The following is a 17,801-nucleotide window of genomic DNA, read 5'->3' as shown; positions in this document are numbered from 1 at the left end:
AGTGGAAGAATTGGATGAACGTTTAGTATTTTTAAATGAATCCACTTATTTGCTGATCCTGGTTTTTCCCCAGTGTTATCCTTGGCTACTTCTGCTTGGGATTTGTATTTTTGTGCCATAAGGTGTCCAGCCAGCTGTATTTAACTAGACAACCTCTGCCTCTAGCATTATGCTAGCTTCTCTTAAACAGCTGCAGGTTTTCCTCCAACATCTATTCTTTCCCAAGAACCAGGATACAAAGTAAAGGCGCTCTGTGGGGTAACTTGCTGTGGGTTCCTTTCACACTGACATACCGGATACCCAGGGAGGACATGTACTAATCTAGTACTGTTGTACTGTTCCAGCACAACACTTTAAGGTGGCCCAATCACTCTGGAGTAGCCGGGGGGGGGGGGGGGGGGACCAACCTGAGGTCACAACCATCTGATCATAAATCTGCTTGTCTGTGTCTGATGGCTGCTGTTATGTATTCTCAATGTCTGAGGGAACCGTGGTGTGTAGCATGGGAGCAGAAAGTGTAATATTGCCATCTCTGCGACCCGTATATTTGCAGAATGGGGGACTCCTGACCCCTATATCTATATGAAACTCCAGAAAGGAATAGATCAGGCCATGCATAAGTGTGGATATCTTCATTGCAGTTTATGAGACTAGTGAAACGCTTGGTTGTTTCAGGAACTTAAACATAAATGACAATAGAGAGATGCTTGAGTTTTTTCTTTCTGGAGTAAAAATGTGGGGCAGAAGTGAAAGACCCTCATTACCCCAATAGTGGAAAGTCTTGGACATCAAATCACCACCTATCAGATATTTATTCATATACGTTCAATAGCCACTTTGGTTTTGTTGCAGCTTTTGAGATTGGTTCAGTCTGACAATATGGCCCTCAGACCCGAAAGGGTTGTTCATCCCTGCTCCAGAGGATGATTGAGATCTAAAAAGAACCACGAATCCTGGCTGTAGCTCTGCCTTAGTGAAACAGACTCAGTGGGTCCATATTTGTAGGGACTATATGTAGGACAGAAGCAGCTGTGGAAGTGCTAATATGAATGAGCGGGTTTGTGGATATTATGTATTGGTGTATACTCATTCTGTCGGTATCACCACATCTGTTGTATCCCCACCCCCCCACACATGCTTCTGCATGACTATGAATGCACTAATTATGCATTCCAGTAAGGCCGCCTGCAGACGGGCGGGTCGGATCCGGTGGTGAGAATTCTCGCCGCGGGACCCGACCCCAGCGCTTGCAGGGAGCAGCGCGTACTCACCCGCGCCTGGCGGCCCTGGCTCTCTCATGTGCCGGCTGCCGGGCAGCCGGTGCATGCGCAGACCGGAGCCGGCGGCCGGGTGAGTGATGTTTCTGTGCAAGGCTCTGCGAGCCCCACACAGAAATAGGACATGCCACGGTTTGTTTGCCGCGCGACATCTCGCGCGGCCAAACCGCAGCCATCTGCATAGGAGTGCGTATTGTAATGCACTCCTATGCAGGCTTTCAGTGGCGGAAATCCCGCAGATAATCCTGCCGCTGGATTTCCGCCCGTGTGCAGGCGGCCTAAGACAGACCTGAAACCAGGATCCTTGCTTTCTTTCGAACTATTCAGGCAAGTCAAGGATCATTACTCCTTGACTTGCCTGAATAATACAGTACTGCAATGTCAGTACATGCCCATCCCAGGGGAAAAAATTAAAAATGTCCCTTTATAAACACAAACTTATCATGACTGATAGAGTAACCCATAGCAAATAGAGATGAGCGAGTATACTCGCTAAGGCACATTACTCGAGCGAGTAGTGCCTTAGCCGAGTATCTCCCCACTCGTCTCTAAAGATTCGGGGGCCGGCGGGGGAGAGCGGGGAGGAACAGAGGGGAGATCTCTCTCTCCCTCTCCATCCCCCGCTCCCCCCTGCTCCCTGCCGCAACTCACCTGTCACCGTAACCTCTTAACGCACTTGCATGGTTGAACAGAGCAAGAAACTGGGATTGGAAGCAGGGGCATAACTATAGAGGATGCAGGGGATGCGGTTGCATCCGGGCCCAGGAGCCTTAGGGGGCCCATAAGGCCTCTCTTCTGCATATAGGGTGCCTAGTACTATGAGTAAAGCATTATAGTTGGGGGCCCCGTTACAGGTTTTGCATTGGGGCCCAGAAGCTTCAAGTTACGCCTCTGATTGGAAGGGGTCTCATTGGCTGGACTCCCAAGAATCCAAAATGGTTTATAAATTACCAACATGGTGGCCACCCAATATATGGGTGACTTTGGAGTCATTCATTTACCACTAGGGTATATTTCTTATAGAATGATTCGCCCCGGGGACCCTAGTACAGTACTACAGTATCAGGCTATGGCCAGTCTACATAATCCTTTCTGAGCTTAATTGCTTTTTATGAAGCCCACAAAGGGTTAAAGAAGTGGGGGCTGAGTAATGCCAAAATGGTTTTCTTCAAAATGCTTCTTGAAATATTGATAATAGAACATCCAAGCTCATGGTTTGGTTATAATAAAGTCTCTCCTCACTCATTATGTCCCTGCCCGGAAATCTTTGTATGATTACAAATTACCAAATGTAAATGTGCCAATTATCTCCTCTGCTTTGTGGCAATCAATCCTTAGTACAATAGACAAGCGCTATCTCTGTCCTGGGATTCTAGCGGTAATGTCACGTTTCTCATGTATTCCCTAATTCATCTCTCGCCATTTTCCATGGTGCGTGCACTTGAGTTGATTCAGGTGAAGCCTATTCATGTAGCAGGACGCAGCATCAAGAACGGCACTCTGATGAAATTACTCTGCGAGGTTTATCATGCAAAGAAGACAATTACAATATAGGACAAAGTCCCGTCCTGACCGACAGCTTCTTCCAGTGAATTACAGTAATTTATTCATTCACCGCAGTGATCACCCAGGGATGTCATGGGGTTTAGCAAAGCCTTGTATTAGCTCAGCCTCATTCAGTAGAATACGCTTGTTATGACCTCAATGTTTAATATGGGTGCACTGAGAGTGTAGCAGGCGCCTGCCGCAGGATCGGACTTTTGGTTCTATTGCTTAAAGGGGTTGTCCAACTTAGAAACAAATAATAATTAACAGCTGACCATGCAACTTAATAACAAAAGAAGCTGTACTTGCCTCTTTTCTCCCTCTGAGAAGTTGAGCAGCAGGTTCTGCAACGATCCCGGTCTGTTTTGACAGTGGAAGTCAGGTGACTATTGCAGCCAATCAGAGGCAACAGAGTCACGGCCCATTGTCCTGGCAGCAATGCGCACATCCTGTGCAGCATGATGCCAAGAGTTTGGAAAGGTGACTTCCGCTGTCAGTACTGACCGCAATGGGCACTGGACCCGCTGCACTGTTTCCTGGGGATAGAAGAGAGGTGAGTAATTGTAAAAAAAATACACTAGTTAAAGCTCCAGGGCAACATACATCAATACCAAATAGCAGTGGTGTGATTAGGGACAATATGTCTTCCCTACCTGGCCCTTCTATTACTCAGATCACACCACTTATGACAGCCCACTTAACCAGACTAAAGCCAAAATCCAAAAATACACCAATCTTGAGCCAATACATTAGTATAGACCTATTTACTCGTTTGGTCACATATATACAGCACCTTGCGATCTCATTGCCGTTAAGGACCCCTAAATGCTGATCGGGGCATTTAAAGGGTTAACAGCTGCGATTGATGTGAACACTGATTGTCGCTGGGTATGAGCTGTCAAAGAAAGCTTACACCGGCCGTGTATGGAGCAGGATCAGCTCCCAATCTCGCTCTATACAAACCTAGTACATATAGGATGTACATATACGTGCTGGGGTGCTAAGCGGTTAATAGTATTACTATTATAGCATACGTGGCACATATCCTGTACAATGCCTAGTTCTATTAAAAAATGTCAAATTTTGTCTCTTTTAGATCAATACACCGTTGGATATAGTCAGTCCAGTCTTATTCATTTAGTGGGACCATCTGATTGTACTTTGCACGGCTACGTCCATGGAGGTGAGTTCTTGGGTATTCTACGCCTAATGCACTCATATATGACAAGTGTTTTATATTCAGTCTCGGCACTATTTTACAGTTTACATAAAAGTTGCATAAAAAGTTTTGCACCTTTGTAAACACAATACATTATTTATTTGGGACTAATCCTGAGTTTGGGTGCATTCACATGTTGCGGTGCAGTAAAAAACGCACCAAAGACTTCCCGCTTCATTGCTAGGTTGTCATTGCTGTATTTAACATGGCCGCGTTGGAAATCACATCAGTTCATGGCAATATTTGTTTTTTTATCACGCATCAACCTCACTATGAATCCAGCCTTATAGCCTGTATTATATGGCATAGTACTGCATTTGCAGTTCTACATACCTGAAATCTCTCGGCTTTCTTTGTTGGCTCAGTGTCTGCTCAAAGCTTGCTTTTGGTATTGTGAATTCTAAGATATGTCATCGTTATACCAGAAACAGTCTGATCTAGGATCAGCTAATAGTTGTCCTGCATGATGGGAGCTAAGAGCTTGTCAGCATTTTCCAGTGAAAACAAGTGAATTCAGCTCTGGACTACAGATTTTTTTGTTTTAATGGTTTTTATTTAGTCTGTGTCTGAGACTATGGAAACAACAGAAAGTTGTCTTGTACAAAGAAAAAATGACAATTCTTTTGTATCGGCAAGCTGCTGGTAAAGCAAATTTTCACAGATTGACTCATCTTCAATAAAACCAAACTCTCCACTATAATACCCTCAGCTTATTACATACAGTAGTAGATAATTGGAATGATTTGCCCAATGCACCAACCTGCCAAAACAATGGCCATTAGAATATAGTGGATGCACGGATTTGCTTAAATTTGGTGAAATTGCTTGCACTTGGGTACCCTAGTGGCAGGCAGGCTGCAAAGTGGCAAAACTTGAGATTCACCAGTAGTTTGATCATCTCCACACAGCACCTTGTAACTGGGTCAGACCAGATATTTGTTGGCCGTTCAGCATCATGTTGGTACAGTTGGGTATGGTTAAAGTCTGCAGATTAGTTGCATAAGATCAGGATCCTAGCTGTCAGTGCAAAACAAGCTTTTGGGTATTTAAAGCCCCAATACATAAGATATCCAGCACATATTTGAACCACTGAGACTTGTCTGAAGTGCCAGAGTAATAGTGCCCCCAGTAGTGGCCCCAATAGGAATTGTCCCGTTTAGTGGCCCCAATAGTAACAGTGACCCCATTAATGGCCCCATTAGTAATAGTGCCCTCTTAGTAGTCCCAGTAGTAATAGTAACTCAGTTAGTGGCCCAAGTAGTAAAAGTGACCCTGTTAGTAACCCTAGTATTAACAGTTGTCCTGTTGGTGGCCCCAGTTGTATTAGTGACCAACAAAGTGGACCTCCAGCCAGGAAGCAACCCAACAACATCAAGCATTTAACTCACTACATCTATAGCTCTGGTTTGGCGGCTGCCACTGCTGCTGTAATCTGACTGTGATCCCTGACCTCTGTGCCCAGTGTCTGCACTGCATACGGGATGACATCTGCATGCCGGAACACAGAGGTGAGGGGTCAAAGACTGATTACAGCAATACTGGCCGCTAGACTAGAGATACAAACTGAGTGAGTTCTATGCTTGTTGGGCTCCTGGCTCGCAGCTCGCAATTATTTATTTACTGGTCATTTAATATAGCTGGTAAAAAATATATACTGGCCTTAATTACAAGCTGGGCCATTGAGTCATTGGCCGGGTGGCAACTCTAGTTACTGCAGACTGCCATCTGAGGCGGCAGGCTCAAGTCGCCTCATGGTAGCGGCGTCCTTATCTGTACCCCCTCCAGCTACACCCATGATGTTGACCCCCTAGTTTCTTTTCTCTGGGGGGGTAGGGGGGGGGGGCATCAAACAAATGGACCAAGTTATAACTACCTCCTAAGTCCTACACCAAATAGGGAATATAACAAGTGTATATACCAAGAATTGGTCATGCCTTTTTACCTTAGTTTATAGTGGGAAGATAAATATCTAGAAACTTGTCTTAGAAGCAAACTGATTTTAACACCATCTCAGTTATTCGGAATAAGAATAGACTTCACACCCAGCGCTATAACTGCTCTCAGCTGACTGAGATCTCTACAAAGCAATGAGTTGGGATTACTGCTCAAAGTGAAAATGTGCAGGTGTGTTAATTAACAGTGAATTAGCATAGTCGTCTCTCTCCGCCTGGATTCTGAGCAGATTTAATAGATAATTTGTACTTCTCCCTTTTTGGTTATCTTCTCTGGTAATGCTGCCCAGAGCCCTTGAAATGGTCGATTCAAAATTGCATAGAAATGGCGCCAGTTTGCATTCTAAAGCAAATCCGCATCAAAATACGCCTGTAAGATGCAAATTTTGCAGTACGTATGTGGCATATTTTTACAGCCCGTGTGAATCTACCTTAAAGCTGCATATAGACATCGGACTGTTGTCAGCTGAGGGTTTACATCTCGGGACTATTATACACTGTAGAAAGCTTTGGATCCAGCTAGAATAAGGTCTCATGCACATGACTGCATTACTTGGGCTGTGCTCACATAGCTTTAAGCTCTGCTCAGTCTTTTGATCCCATGGTTCTGTTTGAATAGCCGAAAACTGTAGACAGAATTCGTAGCAAAACCGTTGACTTTAACAGAGGTAAATGGAGACCAAATGTGTAAAGTTTAGTTCCATTTGACCTGGTTTCTGTCTTTTTTAGAATAGTGTAGATTCTGATAGAAAAGAAAAAAAGATTTATGACTGTAAAAAGTCACAAAAAAGTTTTCGAGTGTAAAAGCTAGAAAACTGGTCTAAGTGCCATGATATATTCCCCTGAATGTGCTATGGTCCATTGCATACCAGCATTGCTTCTAGGAAAGAATATCAATGCTCTAGGGGTATTAGGAGGATCTACTACTCTGTTTTATAGAGTTACAGGGACTCCCTTTAGCTCTATGCACGTGGCCTAAATGTAGAAAGGACATGGTCAGTCTACAATGAATACCTCCACTTTTACCAAAGATGGCCAAATACAATACAAGTAATCATTTTTCTTCTAGTGAAAACCGCATAGAGCTACGGGGTATGTATATAAGGATTGAAATGAGATGACCGCACCAACTCCCACGGCAGCAGCGCTAGCCCCATTGAAAACATAGGGACAATGCCGCGGACTTCTGCCACAGCTGTGGAAGGAGTTTCTTTCATCCCCACGGGGACCGCGGGGATGAAGGAATCCTCTGCCACAGCTGTCACAGCTGTGGCAGAAGTCCCTGGCATTCTATCCCATTGCTTTCAATGGGATCGGCGCTGCTGCTGATCCCATTGAAAGCAATGGTTTCTGCCAAGCCCCGCAGTATGATTATCGGGGAAGGGCTTGAAATATAAGCCCTTCCCCGATAATCAGCAATAAGTGTAAAAAAAAAAAAAATTACTCACCTCTCCGGCGCTCAGATGCGTCCTCCGGCTGGCTCCCCTGCACTGCTATGAAGCTCTTTCAGCAGGCAGGGATTTAAAAATCCCCGCCTCATAAAAGGGCTGTGCTGATTGGCTGAGGGCTCAGCCAATAGCAGCTAGTGCTTAGCTATTGGCTGAGCGCTCAGCCAATGACACATAGCCCTTAGCTATTCATTCATGAATAGCAATATCTTAGCTATTTTTGTCTCACCCTTTTGAATGCACTCAAACATACAGTATGTTATAGGAGGTATCTTATTCTATTGAATGCAATCTGCAATACCAACCTAGACCGCTGCAATACAGACAGGGCTATCTACTTCTGGCTCTGTCTATGGTGACAGCAACCCTGGCAAACAGCTGATCTTTAAGGATCCTGAACAGTGAACCCTTGCCAGTCAACTATTGATAGCCTATCCTGAGGATCGGTCATCCATAATAACGTTTCTGAAAATCCTTTGAGGATCAACAGTAAAAATTTGGTGACTGTCCCCTGAATATAAATGAATATTACTGAAAACCAAACAACCTAGAGTTTCAGGTGAGAGTTGTAGCAGTGGAGGCAAAGCTTAGCAAATTACATGCAAAATAGCTCTCCTCCAAATGAAAACTGTCTCTAGTGCCACCTATAGGTGTGTATGTCTACTTTGACAAAACTTAGGTTAACCGAGTAAAGAGCTGTTTTAGAGCATTGCCCAAAAATTTCCCTACTACGTTGTTCTCTACAAGGAGAATTACTATCTTTTGAGAGGTAGCAAATGATATATTGTGGAAAGCTCCACCCACATTGCTAATACCTACCTTTGATCCACAGTAGAGGTTTACCAGGTGAAAATTTTTAGCCATGAATTTTGGACAGGTTTCGACATTTGCAAATCTCTCTGCTTACAAGGACAAGCGGTTTCCCGTGAGATTGAATTTGAAAGAAAGTGTTAAAAGGTTTTTGCCTCCAAGATCTGTTGGACCTTACTTATTCAGTTAATATTTTAACACTATTATCTTCAGTTCACTCAACTTGGTGGAAGCAGTACAAGTACGCTGCTCTTAATCTACAGCTGGCATTGGATCCTAAGATGCCACATAAGAAATGCATGTGATGCTCTGGAATTCGTTGAGCTGTATGTAACCTGTTTGTTTGGACTGCCCATGTACAGATGTTCTCCCCTGGCAACATGACAGCCTCTCATTCCTTGGCTGTCTTCTTCTGTTACACACTTCTATGCTTTTCCAAAACTGCAGGAAGAATGAAGCATTACACAGTATCTATTGAAATCAATGGACTGCTCATGTATTGCTTGGACATGCTGGGTCCTCCAAAGGAAGACGTGTTCTTTGTAGTGGCTCTCCTTTCAGTAGAGACAATTAATTGTTGATTAATTTCTTGTATTATTTTTCTTGTGATCTGCACAGTATTTCTGATACAGAGCCTCAAATTCCATGTACAGTCATAGGTTAACTAGATAACATTCTCACTACCTGCAGTCACCACTAGGGGGAAGCTTAGGAGTTTCCTGCATACAGATCAAACATTGAACTCAAAAATCCAACAGCACGCAGTAAGCTCCTACGTTCCCCGTAATGGTAGCTATTGGCAGCTAGGAGGTTATCATTTAAAACTAGAGGGTAGATTTATTAAGACTAGCGTTTCATTGGCTGCCCTCAGTGGGTGGGGTTTCAAACACATGCCGATAACGCAGTGTGGAGACCTAGCTTTATATAGTAAATAAAAAATATACATAACGACAATACTGTGCAAAAGTTTTAGGCAGGTGTGGAAAAAATGCTGCAAAGTTTTCAAAAATAGAAGTGTTAATAGTTTATTTTTCTCAATTAACAAAATGTAAAGTGAACGAACAAAAGAGAAATTTAAATCAATATTTAGTGTGACCACTAGAGATGAGCGAGCATACTCGCTAAGGACAATTACTCGATCGAGCATTGTCCTTAGCGAGTATCTCCCCGCTCGGAAGAAAAGGTTCGGCTGCCGACACCTGTGACAGGTGAGTTGCGGCCATGAGCAGGGGGGAGCGGGGGGGAGAGAGGGAGAGAGAGATCTCCCCTCCATTTCTCCCCGCCGGCAGCCGAATCTTTGCTCCCGAGCAGGCAGGTACTCGCTAATGGCAATGCTCGATCGAGTAATTGCCCTTAGCGAGTATGCTCGCTCATCTCTAGTGACCACCCTTTGCCTTCAAAACAGCATCTCTTGTTGTAGGTGGTACACTTGCACAGTCATGGAATTTGTAGGATTATAGTCAGGTGTATGTTTAAACAATTATATCAAACAGGTAATAATCTTTTTCATAAGTAGGTTGAAACACCGTTATTAACTGAAACATAAACAGCTGTGTAGGAGGCTTAAAACTAGATCAGGAACAGACAAGCTGTGCAAAGGTGAAGTTGTGGAAGACAGTTTCATGACACAGGTCATATACCATGGAAAAACTGAGCAGCATGCAAGGTAGTTGTACTGCATCAGGAAGATCTCTCCAGGCAAAGATTTAAAAGCAGACTGGAGATTCAAGATGTGCTGTTCAACTCTTTTGAAGAAGCACACAGAAACAGGCAATGATGAAGATCGTAGGCACAGTAGTCACAATGAAACGTAGTGCAGCAACTAAAAGACACATCATGCTTACTTCTCTTCGAAATTGGAAACCACCTTATTCTCGAATGAAAGAGATTTAGACACTTCCTTTGAAAGAAACAGATACAGGCAGAATAAGAATAAATACTTAATCCGGTGACTCTGACTCACTTTTTTCTTTTCAATTTGACCCAGACTGTCCTGGCGATTCCTCCCAAAGACTGCAAATTTTGCTGCTAAGATGTCTTTGATCAGAGTTATAGTTAAAGTGTGTGCAGAACTAGCAGTTGTACCTGAGCTCTGCATCATGATGGTGCCCAAAGGTTCCTCTGCCACAAAAGAAGATGCCAGCCTTATAAATGACACAAGGTAGCTGGGGGACCCTGTTTCATATGTTGCACTGTACCCCAGATTTGACCCTGTAATTAAAACACCGCAGATCGACCCCATAATGAATGCAGCTCTAGTCCCCTGAAATTAGACCAGAGTATAAAAGGAAAAAAATGCCCCCTTTTCCTCACTTTTTTCTGGGTGCTACACCCACCACTCTGTGAATGCTTTGGGTGTTGGTGGTGGTGCCAGTTATGCCACTCCAGATTACCTTCTGTTGTGGGTGCTTCACCACATCCTGACGCCGACATAAACTATTCTGTGACATGGGCAGTGTCAGAACTCAGTGCAGCACTGGCACGAAGCAGAGGAGGATTAGCAAGGAGCAGTGAGTAATACAAAAACTGCTTACCAGTCCCAGGGACTAAAATCCTAGAATCGTAGAGTTGGAAGGGACCTCCAAGTTCTGTGGCTCCAACCCCCTGCTTCATGTAGGATTCACTAAATCCAGACTGATGTCTGTCCAGCCTCTCTTTGAAGACTCGCATTGAAGGAGAACTCACCACCTCCCCTGGCAACCTGTTCCACTCATTGATCATCCTCACTTTTAGAAAGTTTTTTCTAATATCTAATTTGTCTTCCCCCTTTCAGTTTCATCCCATTGCTTCTAGTCTTTCCTGGTGCAAATTCAGATATTTGTAGACAGCTATTAAGTCTCCTCTCAGCCTTCTTTTTTGCAAGCTTAACATTTCCAGATCCTTTAACCGTTCCTCATAAGACAGGGTTTGCAGACCGCTCACCATCCTGGTAGCTCTTCTCTGAACAATGGAAGCGCTTATTGTACAGAAGTTGAGTGTTGCTAATTATTTTTTTTTATCAATAAAATTGCACCCTTTCAGACCTGTGGCAAAGTGGCACCCTGGGGGGTAGTTAGTGACCCCTCATCATGGCCCTGCACCTAATTTATACATTTCTCCCTGTGACACCACACCTTCAATAATACAAAGTGCCAGTGATTGTCTGTCCGCTATCTCTAACACCATTTCCTCTCTATCTAAATCTGAATCTTTCAAAAACTGAACTTCCTGTGTTTCTACTAACCTACCTAACCTTGATATTTCCATTTCAGTTTGTGGTATCACCATATCTCCTAGGAAGCATACCCACTATCTTGGGAGTCATATTTGACTCTGATCTTTCTTTCACACCCTATACTCAGTCCCTTGCATGCTCATGTCACTTTCACCTCGAAAACATCTCCAGAATCCGCACTTTTCTCCCTGCAGATTCATCAAAAACTCTTACTGTTGCCCTAATCTATTCCATGCTTGATTACTGCAATTTACTTCTGGTTTGGCTATCCCTCACTAAACTCTCCCCTCTCCAATGTATCCTAAATGCAGCAGTCAAGCTTATCTTTTTGATCAGTTGCTATGCTGATACCTCTACCCCGTGCCAGCCACTGCACTCGCACCAATTGTGCAGATTTTGATGCAGAAATTATGCGGCTTTTGCTGTTGATTTTCCGCTGTGGAAAATCTGCTGTATTTCTGCTATGTGTAAACATATCCTTATCAAACCTTCCACTCCCAGCTACAAGATTTTCCTGAGCTGCACCAGTTCTCTGGAATGCGCTACCCCAACAAAAGCATGCCCTAAAAACATCCATCATTGCTCTTTACCATATTTTCTAATCTAACACTTCTCCTTTACTCTGTTTCTGTATTCTATCTTAAAAACCTGACCCCCTTCATCTCACTGTTTTCCCCATACAACCTATTCAATTCATATCTGTTTATACACAGATACCGGTTGGTGACTGATTCTTACAGCTTGATGTATAGTACCCTATGTTTTTTTTTAAATGTCTGGACCATGGCAAAGAACAAGCACTTGTACCTCTTGTATCAGACTGTAAGCTCTTTGAACAATAGGACTGAGGGTCCTGCTCACAACAGACAAAGTAAGACATAACTATAGATGAGCGAGTATACTCGCTAAAGGCAATTGCTCGAGCGAGCATTGCCTTTAGCGAGTATCTCCCCCGCTCGAGACTGCAGGTTCGGGTGCCGGCAGCGGGTACGGAGCTGCGGGGGAGAGCAGGGAGGAACGGAGGGGAGAACTCTCTCTCCCTCTCTCCCCCCCCCCCCCCACTCCCTCCTGCTGACAGCCGCTACTCACCGCTCCCCCGCGCCGATACCCGAACCTGCAGTCTCGAGTGGGGGAGATACTCGCTAAAGGCAATGCTCGCTCGAGCAATTGCCTTTAGCGAGTATACTCGCTCATCTCTAGACATTACATATAGTATTAAACTAATAGACCGTTCCCTCTGACTTGTAAATATGTTGGCGCTATATAAAGATTATTATATAGTACCAATTTTCCAATCTGAAACCCTTTGATGCATATTATACGTTCAAAGTATAGAAAAGCCCACTCCTCCTCACTACCATTTTCTATATCTTTCTGTACACTTGGAATCCTGCTGATCTAAGAAAATCTTCAAGAGCTTGTCCATTAAATTTCTATGTGAAACAGCTGTAAATTGAAAAGCAGAGAACTTGCAGAAGTAGATAATGTTACGATAAGGTGCAATTCAGAAGGATAACACTTATCAAAGTAAAAGGACGGCTCCTGGATGGATGTAATGAAATGTTCTGCTGCTAGAGCTCGGAATACATTGTTAAATAATGCCAACGGACTGATGTATCCATTAATTATAAATGACTAAATAATAAAGATGACACAATGGAAGAGAATTATTAATAAACCATGAAAGCATCTGTCCAGCTCTCAATAGGATTTAAAGTATACATTATAGAATTAAAGTAGATGAAAAGTTAAAGCGAACCCGCACTTCTAGATGATCTTTCAGAATACGCTGTTGCATGTATATGAGGAATAACACTGTTTCTGCCCATTCTATGAGTTGTATATGGTATGTTTTCTCGCTGCAGGCTCCATCTTTAATGCTGGTGGGAGGAGACTGTTGTTATGCTGTCTTCTATACATTACACATGGAGAATAATAATAACTTCTGCTTCTCAATTATCTGTAACACACAAATAATTTCCGTATGGAGGACATTATACAGCAGTACTCAGCAGTGTATATATGATTTTAGTAGCTGCAAAACAGTTAAGAGTGATCTTGGGTAAACTGATTTGCACTTTTTCTAGTTCTCACATTGACTATCATATTAACACAAATCGTCTAAGGCTGCCTGCACAGGAACAGGTTTGCATTGCGGAATCTGCACCATGGATCCGCAGCAAATACTAATCATAAAAGCTATGGAAAAACGCTTTTTCCTGCAAATCAATTGCGATTTTCGCTTATAAAGGAAAAACCACAGCATGTTCTTTTTTTTCACGGACTCCACACAGACGGCTTCCGTTGAAGTCACTGGAGGCCGTCTGACCTGCGGCCCTTCCGCAATTGACTTTGTGGAAAGGTCACAGATTCTGCATCATCACCTAGCGGCAGTGCAGGAAAAGGAGAGATTAAAAAAAAAAAGTACTGTGCATGTCCGATAGCAAGCCATCCGGACCATCCGCAGTACAGAGAAAGGAGAAAAGTGATGGGTGCGCGCTGACGCCGGCCGGGCGCAGGGTTGGATGCCGCTGCAGGCTCCCGCATGTAAAATCTGACTCATTCGTGTGCAGCCGGCTTAAAAGTGCGATGCCCATTTTAATTTGCAAATAGTTTACAATACTTTATTTTGTATTGATTTGGAATTACAAGCTGTATTTTACTCCAGAGCTGCATTCACTCATCTGCTATGTCAGGGTCTTTTGACACTAGAGTTTTGCTAATAGGTTGTGGGAACAGCAAACCGGAAAGAATGCGTTTGTTTTCAAGCCCATAGAAATGCATTGCAGCGGAAGGTCTTCAGTTTCAGTCTGTTTCTTTGTCTTCCATCTCCGTTCTGTGTTTTGCATTGGATTAAAAGTGCAGCCGCCTGCGATTTTGTTTCCAGTTTTAGAATACAGACGGATCCTTTTATTTATTCGAATGTACGATTGCGGTGGTTAAATGAATGTGGCTCAGTAGTTAGCACTTTTGCATTGAAACGCTGCAGTCCTAAGTTTAAATTTCATCAAGGGCAACATAAACTTTGAAAAACTCCATACAGCCATCACCCCATGTCAAATTTGAACCTGCAGCCCCACTGCACTGAGCCACCATACCTTGTAACACTGGACTTGTAGGTTCACGTCTATGTACAACATCTGCGTGGAGATTACATGTTCTCTTTGTGTTTATTCTTTTTGCTCTTCTATTTCTTGGGCAATGAAAAAAGAAGTGTGGTGGCTCAGTTGTTAGCACTGCTGCCTTGCAGTGCCTGAGTTAGTTGTAGGTTCAAGTCTGACCAACGGTTATGGCTGTATGGTGTTTTTCAAAGTTAATTTTGCCTTTGATGAGATTTGAATCTAGGACCAGAGCATTGCAAGGAAAAAGTGCTAGCCACTGAGTTGTATTCCAGAACCACCACCACGCTGGAAAGTGTAAAGCTTTGCATATGCGCTCCTTTTTCTGATCTCCATTTTTAACAAAACTGGATCAATCAAAAAAACCCAATTGTGAATGTAGCCTTAGTTATGTTATTTGTTTTAAAGAATATCTAACGGTCTCCTAATTAGCCAGTGATTCAAAACATGGCGGTAGAGGTAAATTATCAGTAATCTTCCATGTGTGGATAAAAATAATAGTGGGAAAAATATTAATAAATTGTTAAATTTTTTTCCCTTTTTTTGCTGTGTAGACGGAGTGTTGTAGCTGGTACTTGCTTTTGTATAACTTGTCATTCGCTTTTGTCACTCACAGGGTTTATAACTTTTAGCACATAGCTAATTTTTCTTGGCATTTATGAGAATCACACTGGAAAAATATGGTCAAATTGTCAGTTCTAGAGACTCTCACCAGGCGAGTGATTACTTGCCTGCTGTAATAGTATAGCATTGTAGACAATTTTCTCCCTTGGCCTCGAAATACAGAGTAGCGGCATCGGTTCACAGTATACCGTACGTCTTATAGTGTTGTGATTATTATTATTAATGCAGACCACTGAATGTTAAACATGGGACTGCTCCGCATATTTTGAGCAGTGTCACACGTCAGTTCTGCTGGTTTCCATTGGAAACGGTTCGAAAGCTTGTTCTCATATACTCCCGTAAAGACTTAGCTGAGCTTCTATACCGCAGGAGAGCAGATACTTTTTCCTACATCAGGTAATTGTACAGTGCCTGGTCTACAGATGACACTTCATAGCATACAAATAACCAGAAGCACCTTTGGGCAGACACTGAACAAGCAGGGAATGTTGGGAGAGTTCAGCTCTGGAGCTGCATTATTGTGATTAAAGCCTTGGGCTATTATATGAGCTTTCACACTGGAGCTACATACAGACTTTTGCAGAGAGATTTTTCCGTCTGTCGGATGCTAATTTACTCATGGTAGCACGTGTGTGAAAATAACAAAATGAGCTGTACTCAGATCCAGCAATGCAACTCCACAGTCTCCCCGGTCTTTGTTGTGGAAAGGCTACCATCTAACTGCTGCAGTCAGGTGCCATTCTCCTGGCATATCTGCTCACAGCATCTGACAGTGATGCCAGAAGAATGGCATCTTACCGCTGTAGCGGTCAGGTGGTAGGCATTCAACAGCAAAGACCAGGAGGACGGCGGGGCTGCAGAGCTGGATTGCCAGGTCTGATGGCACATAGGAACAGCTGGTTTGGTTATTTTAACACGTCGCCCAGCAATTGGACAACCCCTTTAAAGTCTCTCTCACAGATGCTTTTTAACAGGTGGGCGGTATTGTGAGCGAATTCATAAGAATTGCCTAAAATAAGTTATCTTTGTTGACCATAGCAACCAATCACAGCACAGCTTTCACTTTTAAAGAGCACTATAAATTATGAAAGCTGCGCTGTGATTGGTTGCTATGGGCAACAGAGTTTTTCTTTTAAGACCGTTTCATAACATCCCTCATCAAGTTGCATGGAACTTCTGTGAACTGTAATTTAATAGTTAAAACTGAAAAATTTTGTTACAAAAGTCTGTGTGTAGCTGTCTGTGTGGTATCAGGATGAGTCCAAGATACATGGGCTCTGTTCACAGTAACATCATGTCTTTTGTTTATGAGGCAGTCATGATCACTCAGTTCAATTTTCAAACAGATCACAAAAAATTGATTACATAATAGGGTCCACACAAGGCCCTATGGGGGACTAAATATGTAAAAGTAGAAAAAGATGAGAAAAACACCTTGATGATCCAAAAACTATGCATCATCTATATTAAAACAGCCAAATTGGAAAGGGAAGCCCAATTTAAGGGTTTATTCACAGGAGCCTATGTCGGCTGCTGTTTTCACGCCAGCCAATGTATGCTACCATCTGAGCTGTCTATCCCCTTCCCTCCCCCTTGCTGACTCTCTGCCTCTCTCCTCCCCTCTGGCTGTTCGCAATGAGAGGGGGTGGGGGAGGAGCTAAGCTTCCTCCCTCTCCTCGTAGCCACCAATGAGAGGAGGCAGAGCTTAGCTCTGCCCCTCTCCCACCCTCTCCTATTGCAAACAGCCAGAGGGGAGGAGAGAGGCAGAGGAAGAAGGGAGGCAGCTCAGACGGCAGCGTATATCGACTGGCCGTGAAAACGGCAGCCTATATATGCTCCTGCGAATAAGCCCTAAAAATGTATTGCATTTCGACTTTCCTATAAAAATAAAAAAATGTGAAGTATAGGAACTTATCTACAAAAAATGCCGGTATAAAAAAATAGTCTAAAGCCTCATGTCATGGGAAAAAGTGCAAAAATAATTTGAATACTTTGAAGAAGAAAAAAGTTATAGCTTTCTGGTTAACTGGGGAAAAACCCTGGTCCTAAACTCGTTAATTTAATATGATTACTTCTTTTTTTTTTTATTCTAAGATCTATAAATAGAATTGTTTATATTATATATCAATTTTCTAAAACAAGTTTGCTGAATCTTTACATGTATTTTCTGTCCTGGTATAAAGCACTTTTTTAATGTATCCAGAACATGAATGAAATTCAGTGAATACCGGATAACTGTGCGCTTATCTTAAAGATCATTTGATTTATTTATTTTTTTTCTTATATAATGACATAATTTTATTTTCACATGAGCACCTACAACCGAAGCCTCAGTGCTCTTTATGGGGAAAATAAAATCAGTTTCCATAGTAACCTTTCATTATCAAGCAGTTACTCTGCTTTAATTACACAGCTCCAGACAGTCATTTAAAAAAAGGCCACTTTTCAAAATGGAATATATTTGCAGGTTTATATATATAGAACATGTTCATAATATCTAATATAAGCCTTTCCACTTTCTGTTAAGAGAGTTATTCCATTTTAGAAATCCCAAGGTGTTTTATTTATTCCCAATTTTATATATATGTGTGTG

General features: G+C 42.8%; 1 protein-coding gene across 5 annotated transcripts in view; it reads left to right on the top strand.

The window, feature by feature from the left end:
* ACOT7 (acyl-CoA thioesterase 7) overlaps positions 1 to 17,801 on the top strand; it is a 176,990-nt gene that overhangs the window by 102,909 nt on the left and 56,280 nt on the right. For all 5 annotated transcript variants that reach the window (XM_066607329.1, XM_066607327.1, XM_066607331.1 and 2 more), the window contains one exon: positions 3,919 to 4,005. In XM_066607329.1, the coding sequence (XP_066463426.1) occupies positions 3,919 to 4,005 (87 nt within the window). The remainder of the gene's footprint in view (positions 1 to 3,918; positions 4,006 to 17,801) is intronic.

This window comes from Eleutherodactylus coqui, chromosome 6, assembly GCF_035609145.1.
Source record: "Eleutherodactylus coqui strain aEleCoq1 chromosome 6, aEleCoq1.hap1, whole genome shotgun sequence".
In the NCBI taxonomy this organism is placed as follows: Eukaryota; Metazoa; Chordata; class Amphibia; order Anura; family Eleutherodactylidae; genus Eleutherodactylus; species Eleutherodactylus coqui.
Note: the sequence above shows the minus strand (reverse complement) of the source record. Positions and strands in the feature narration are given on the sequence as shown.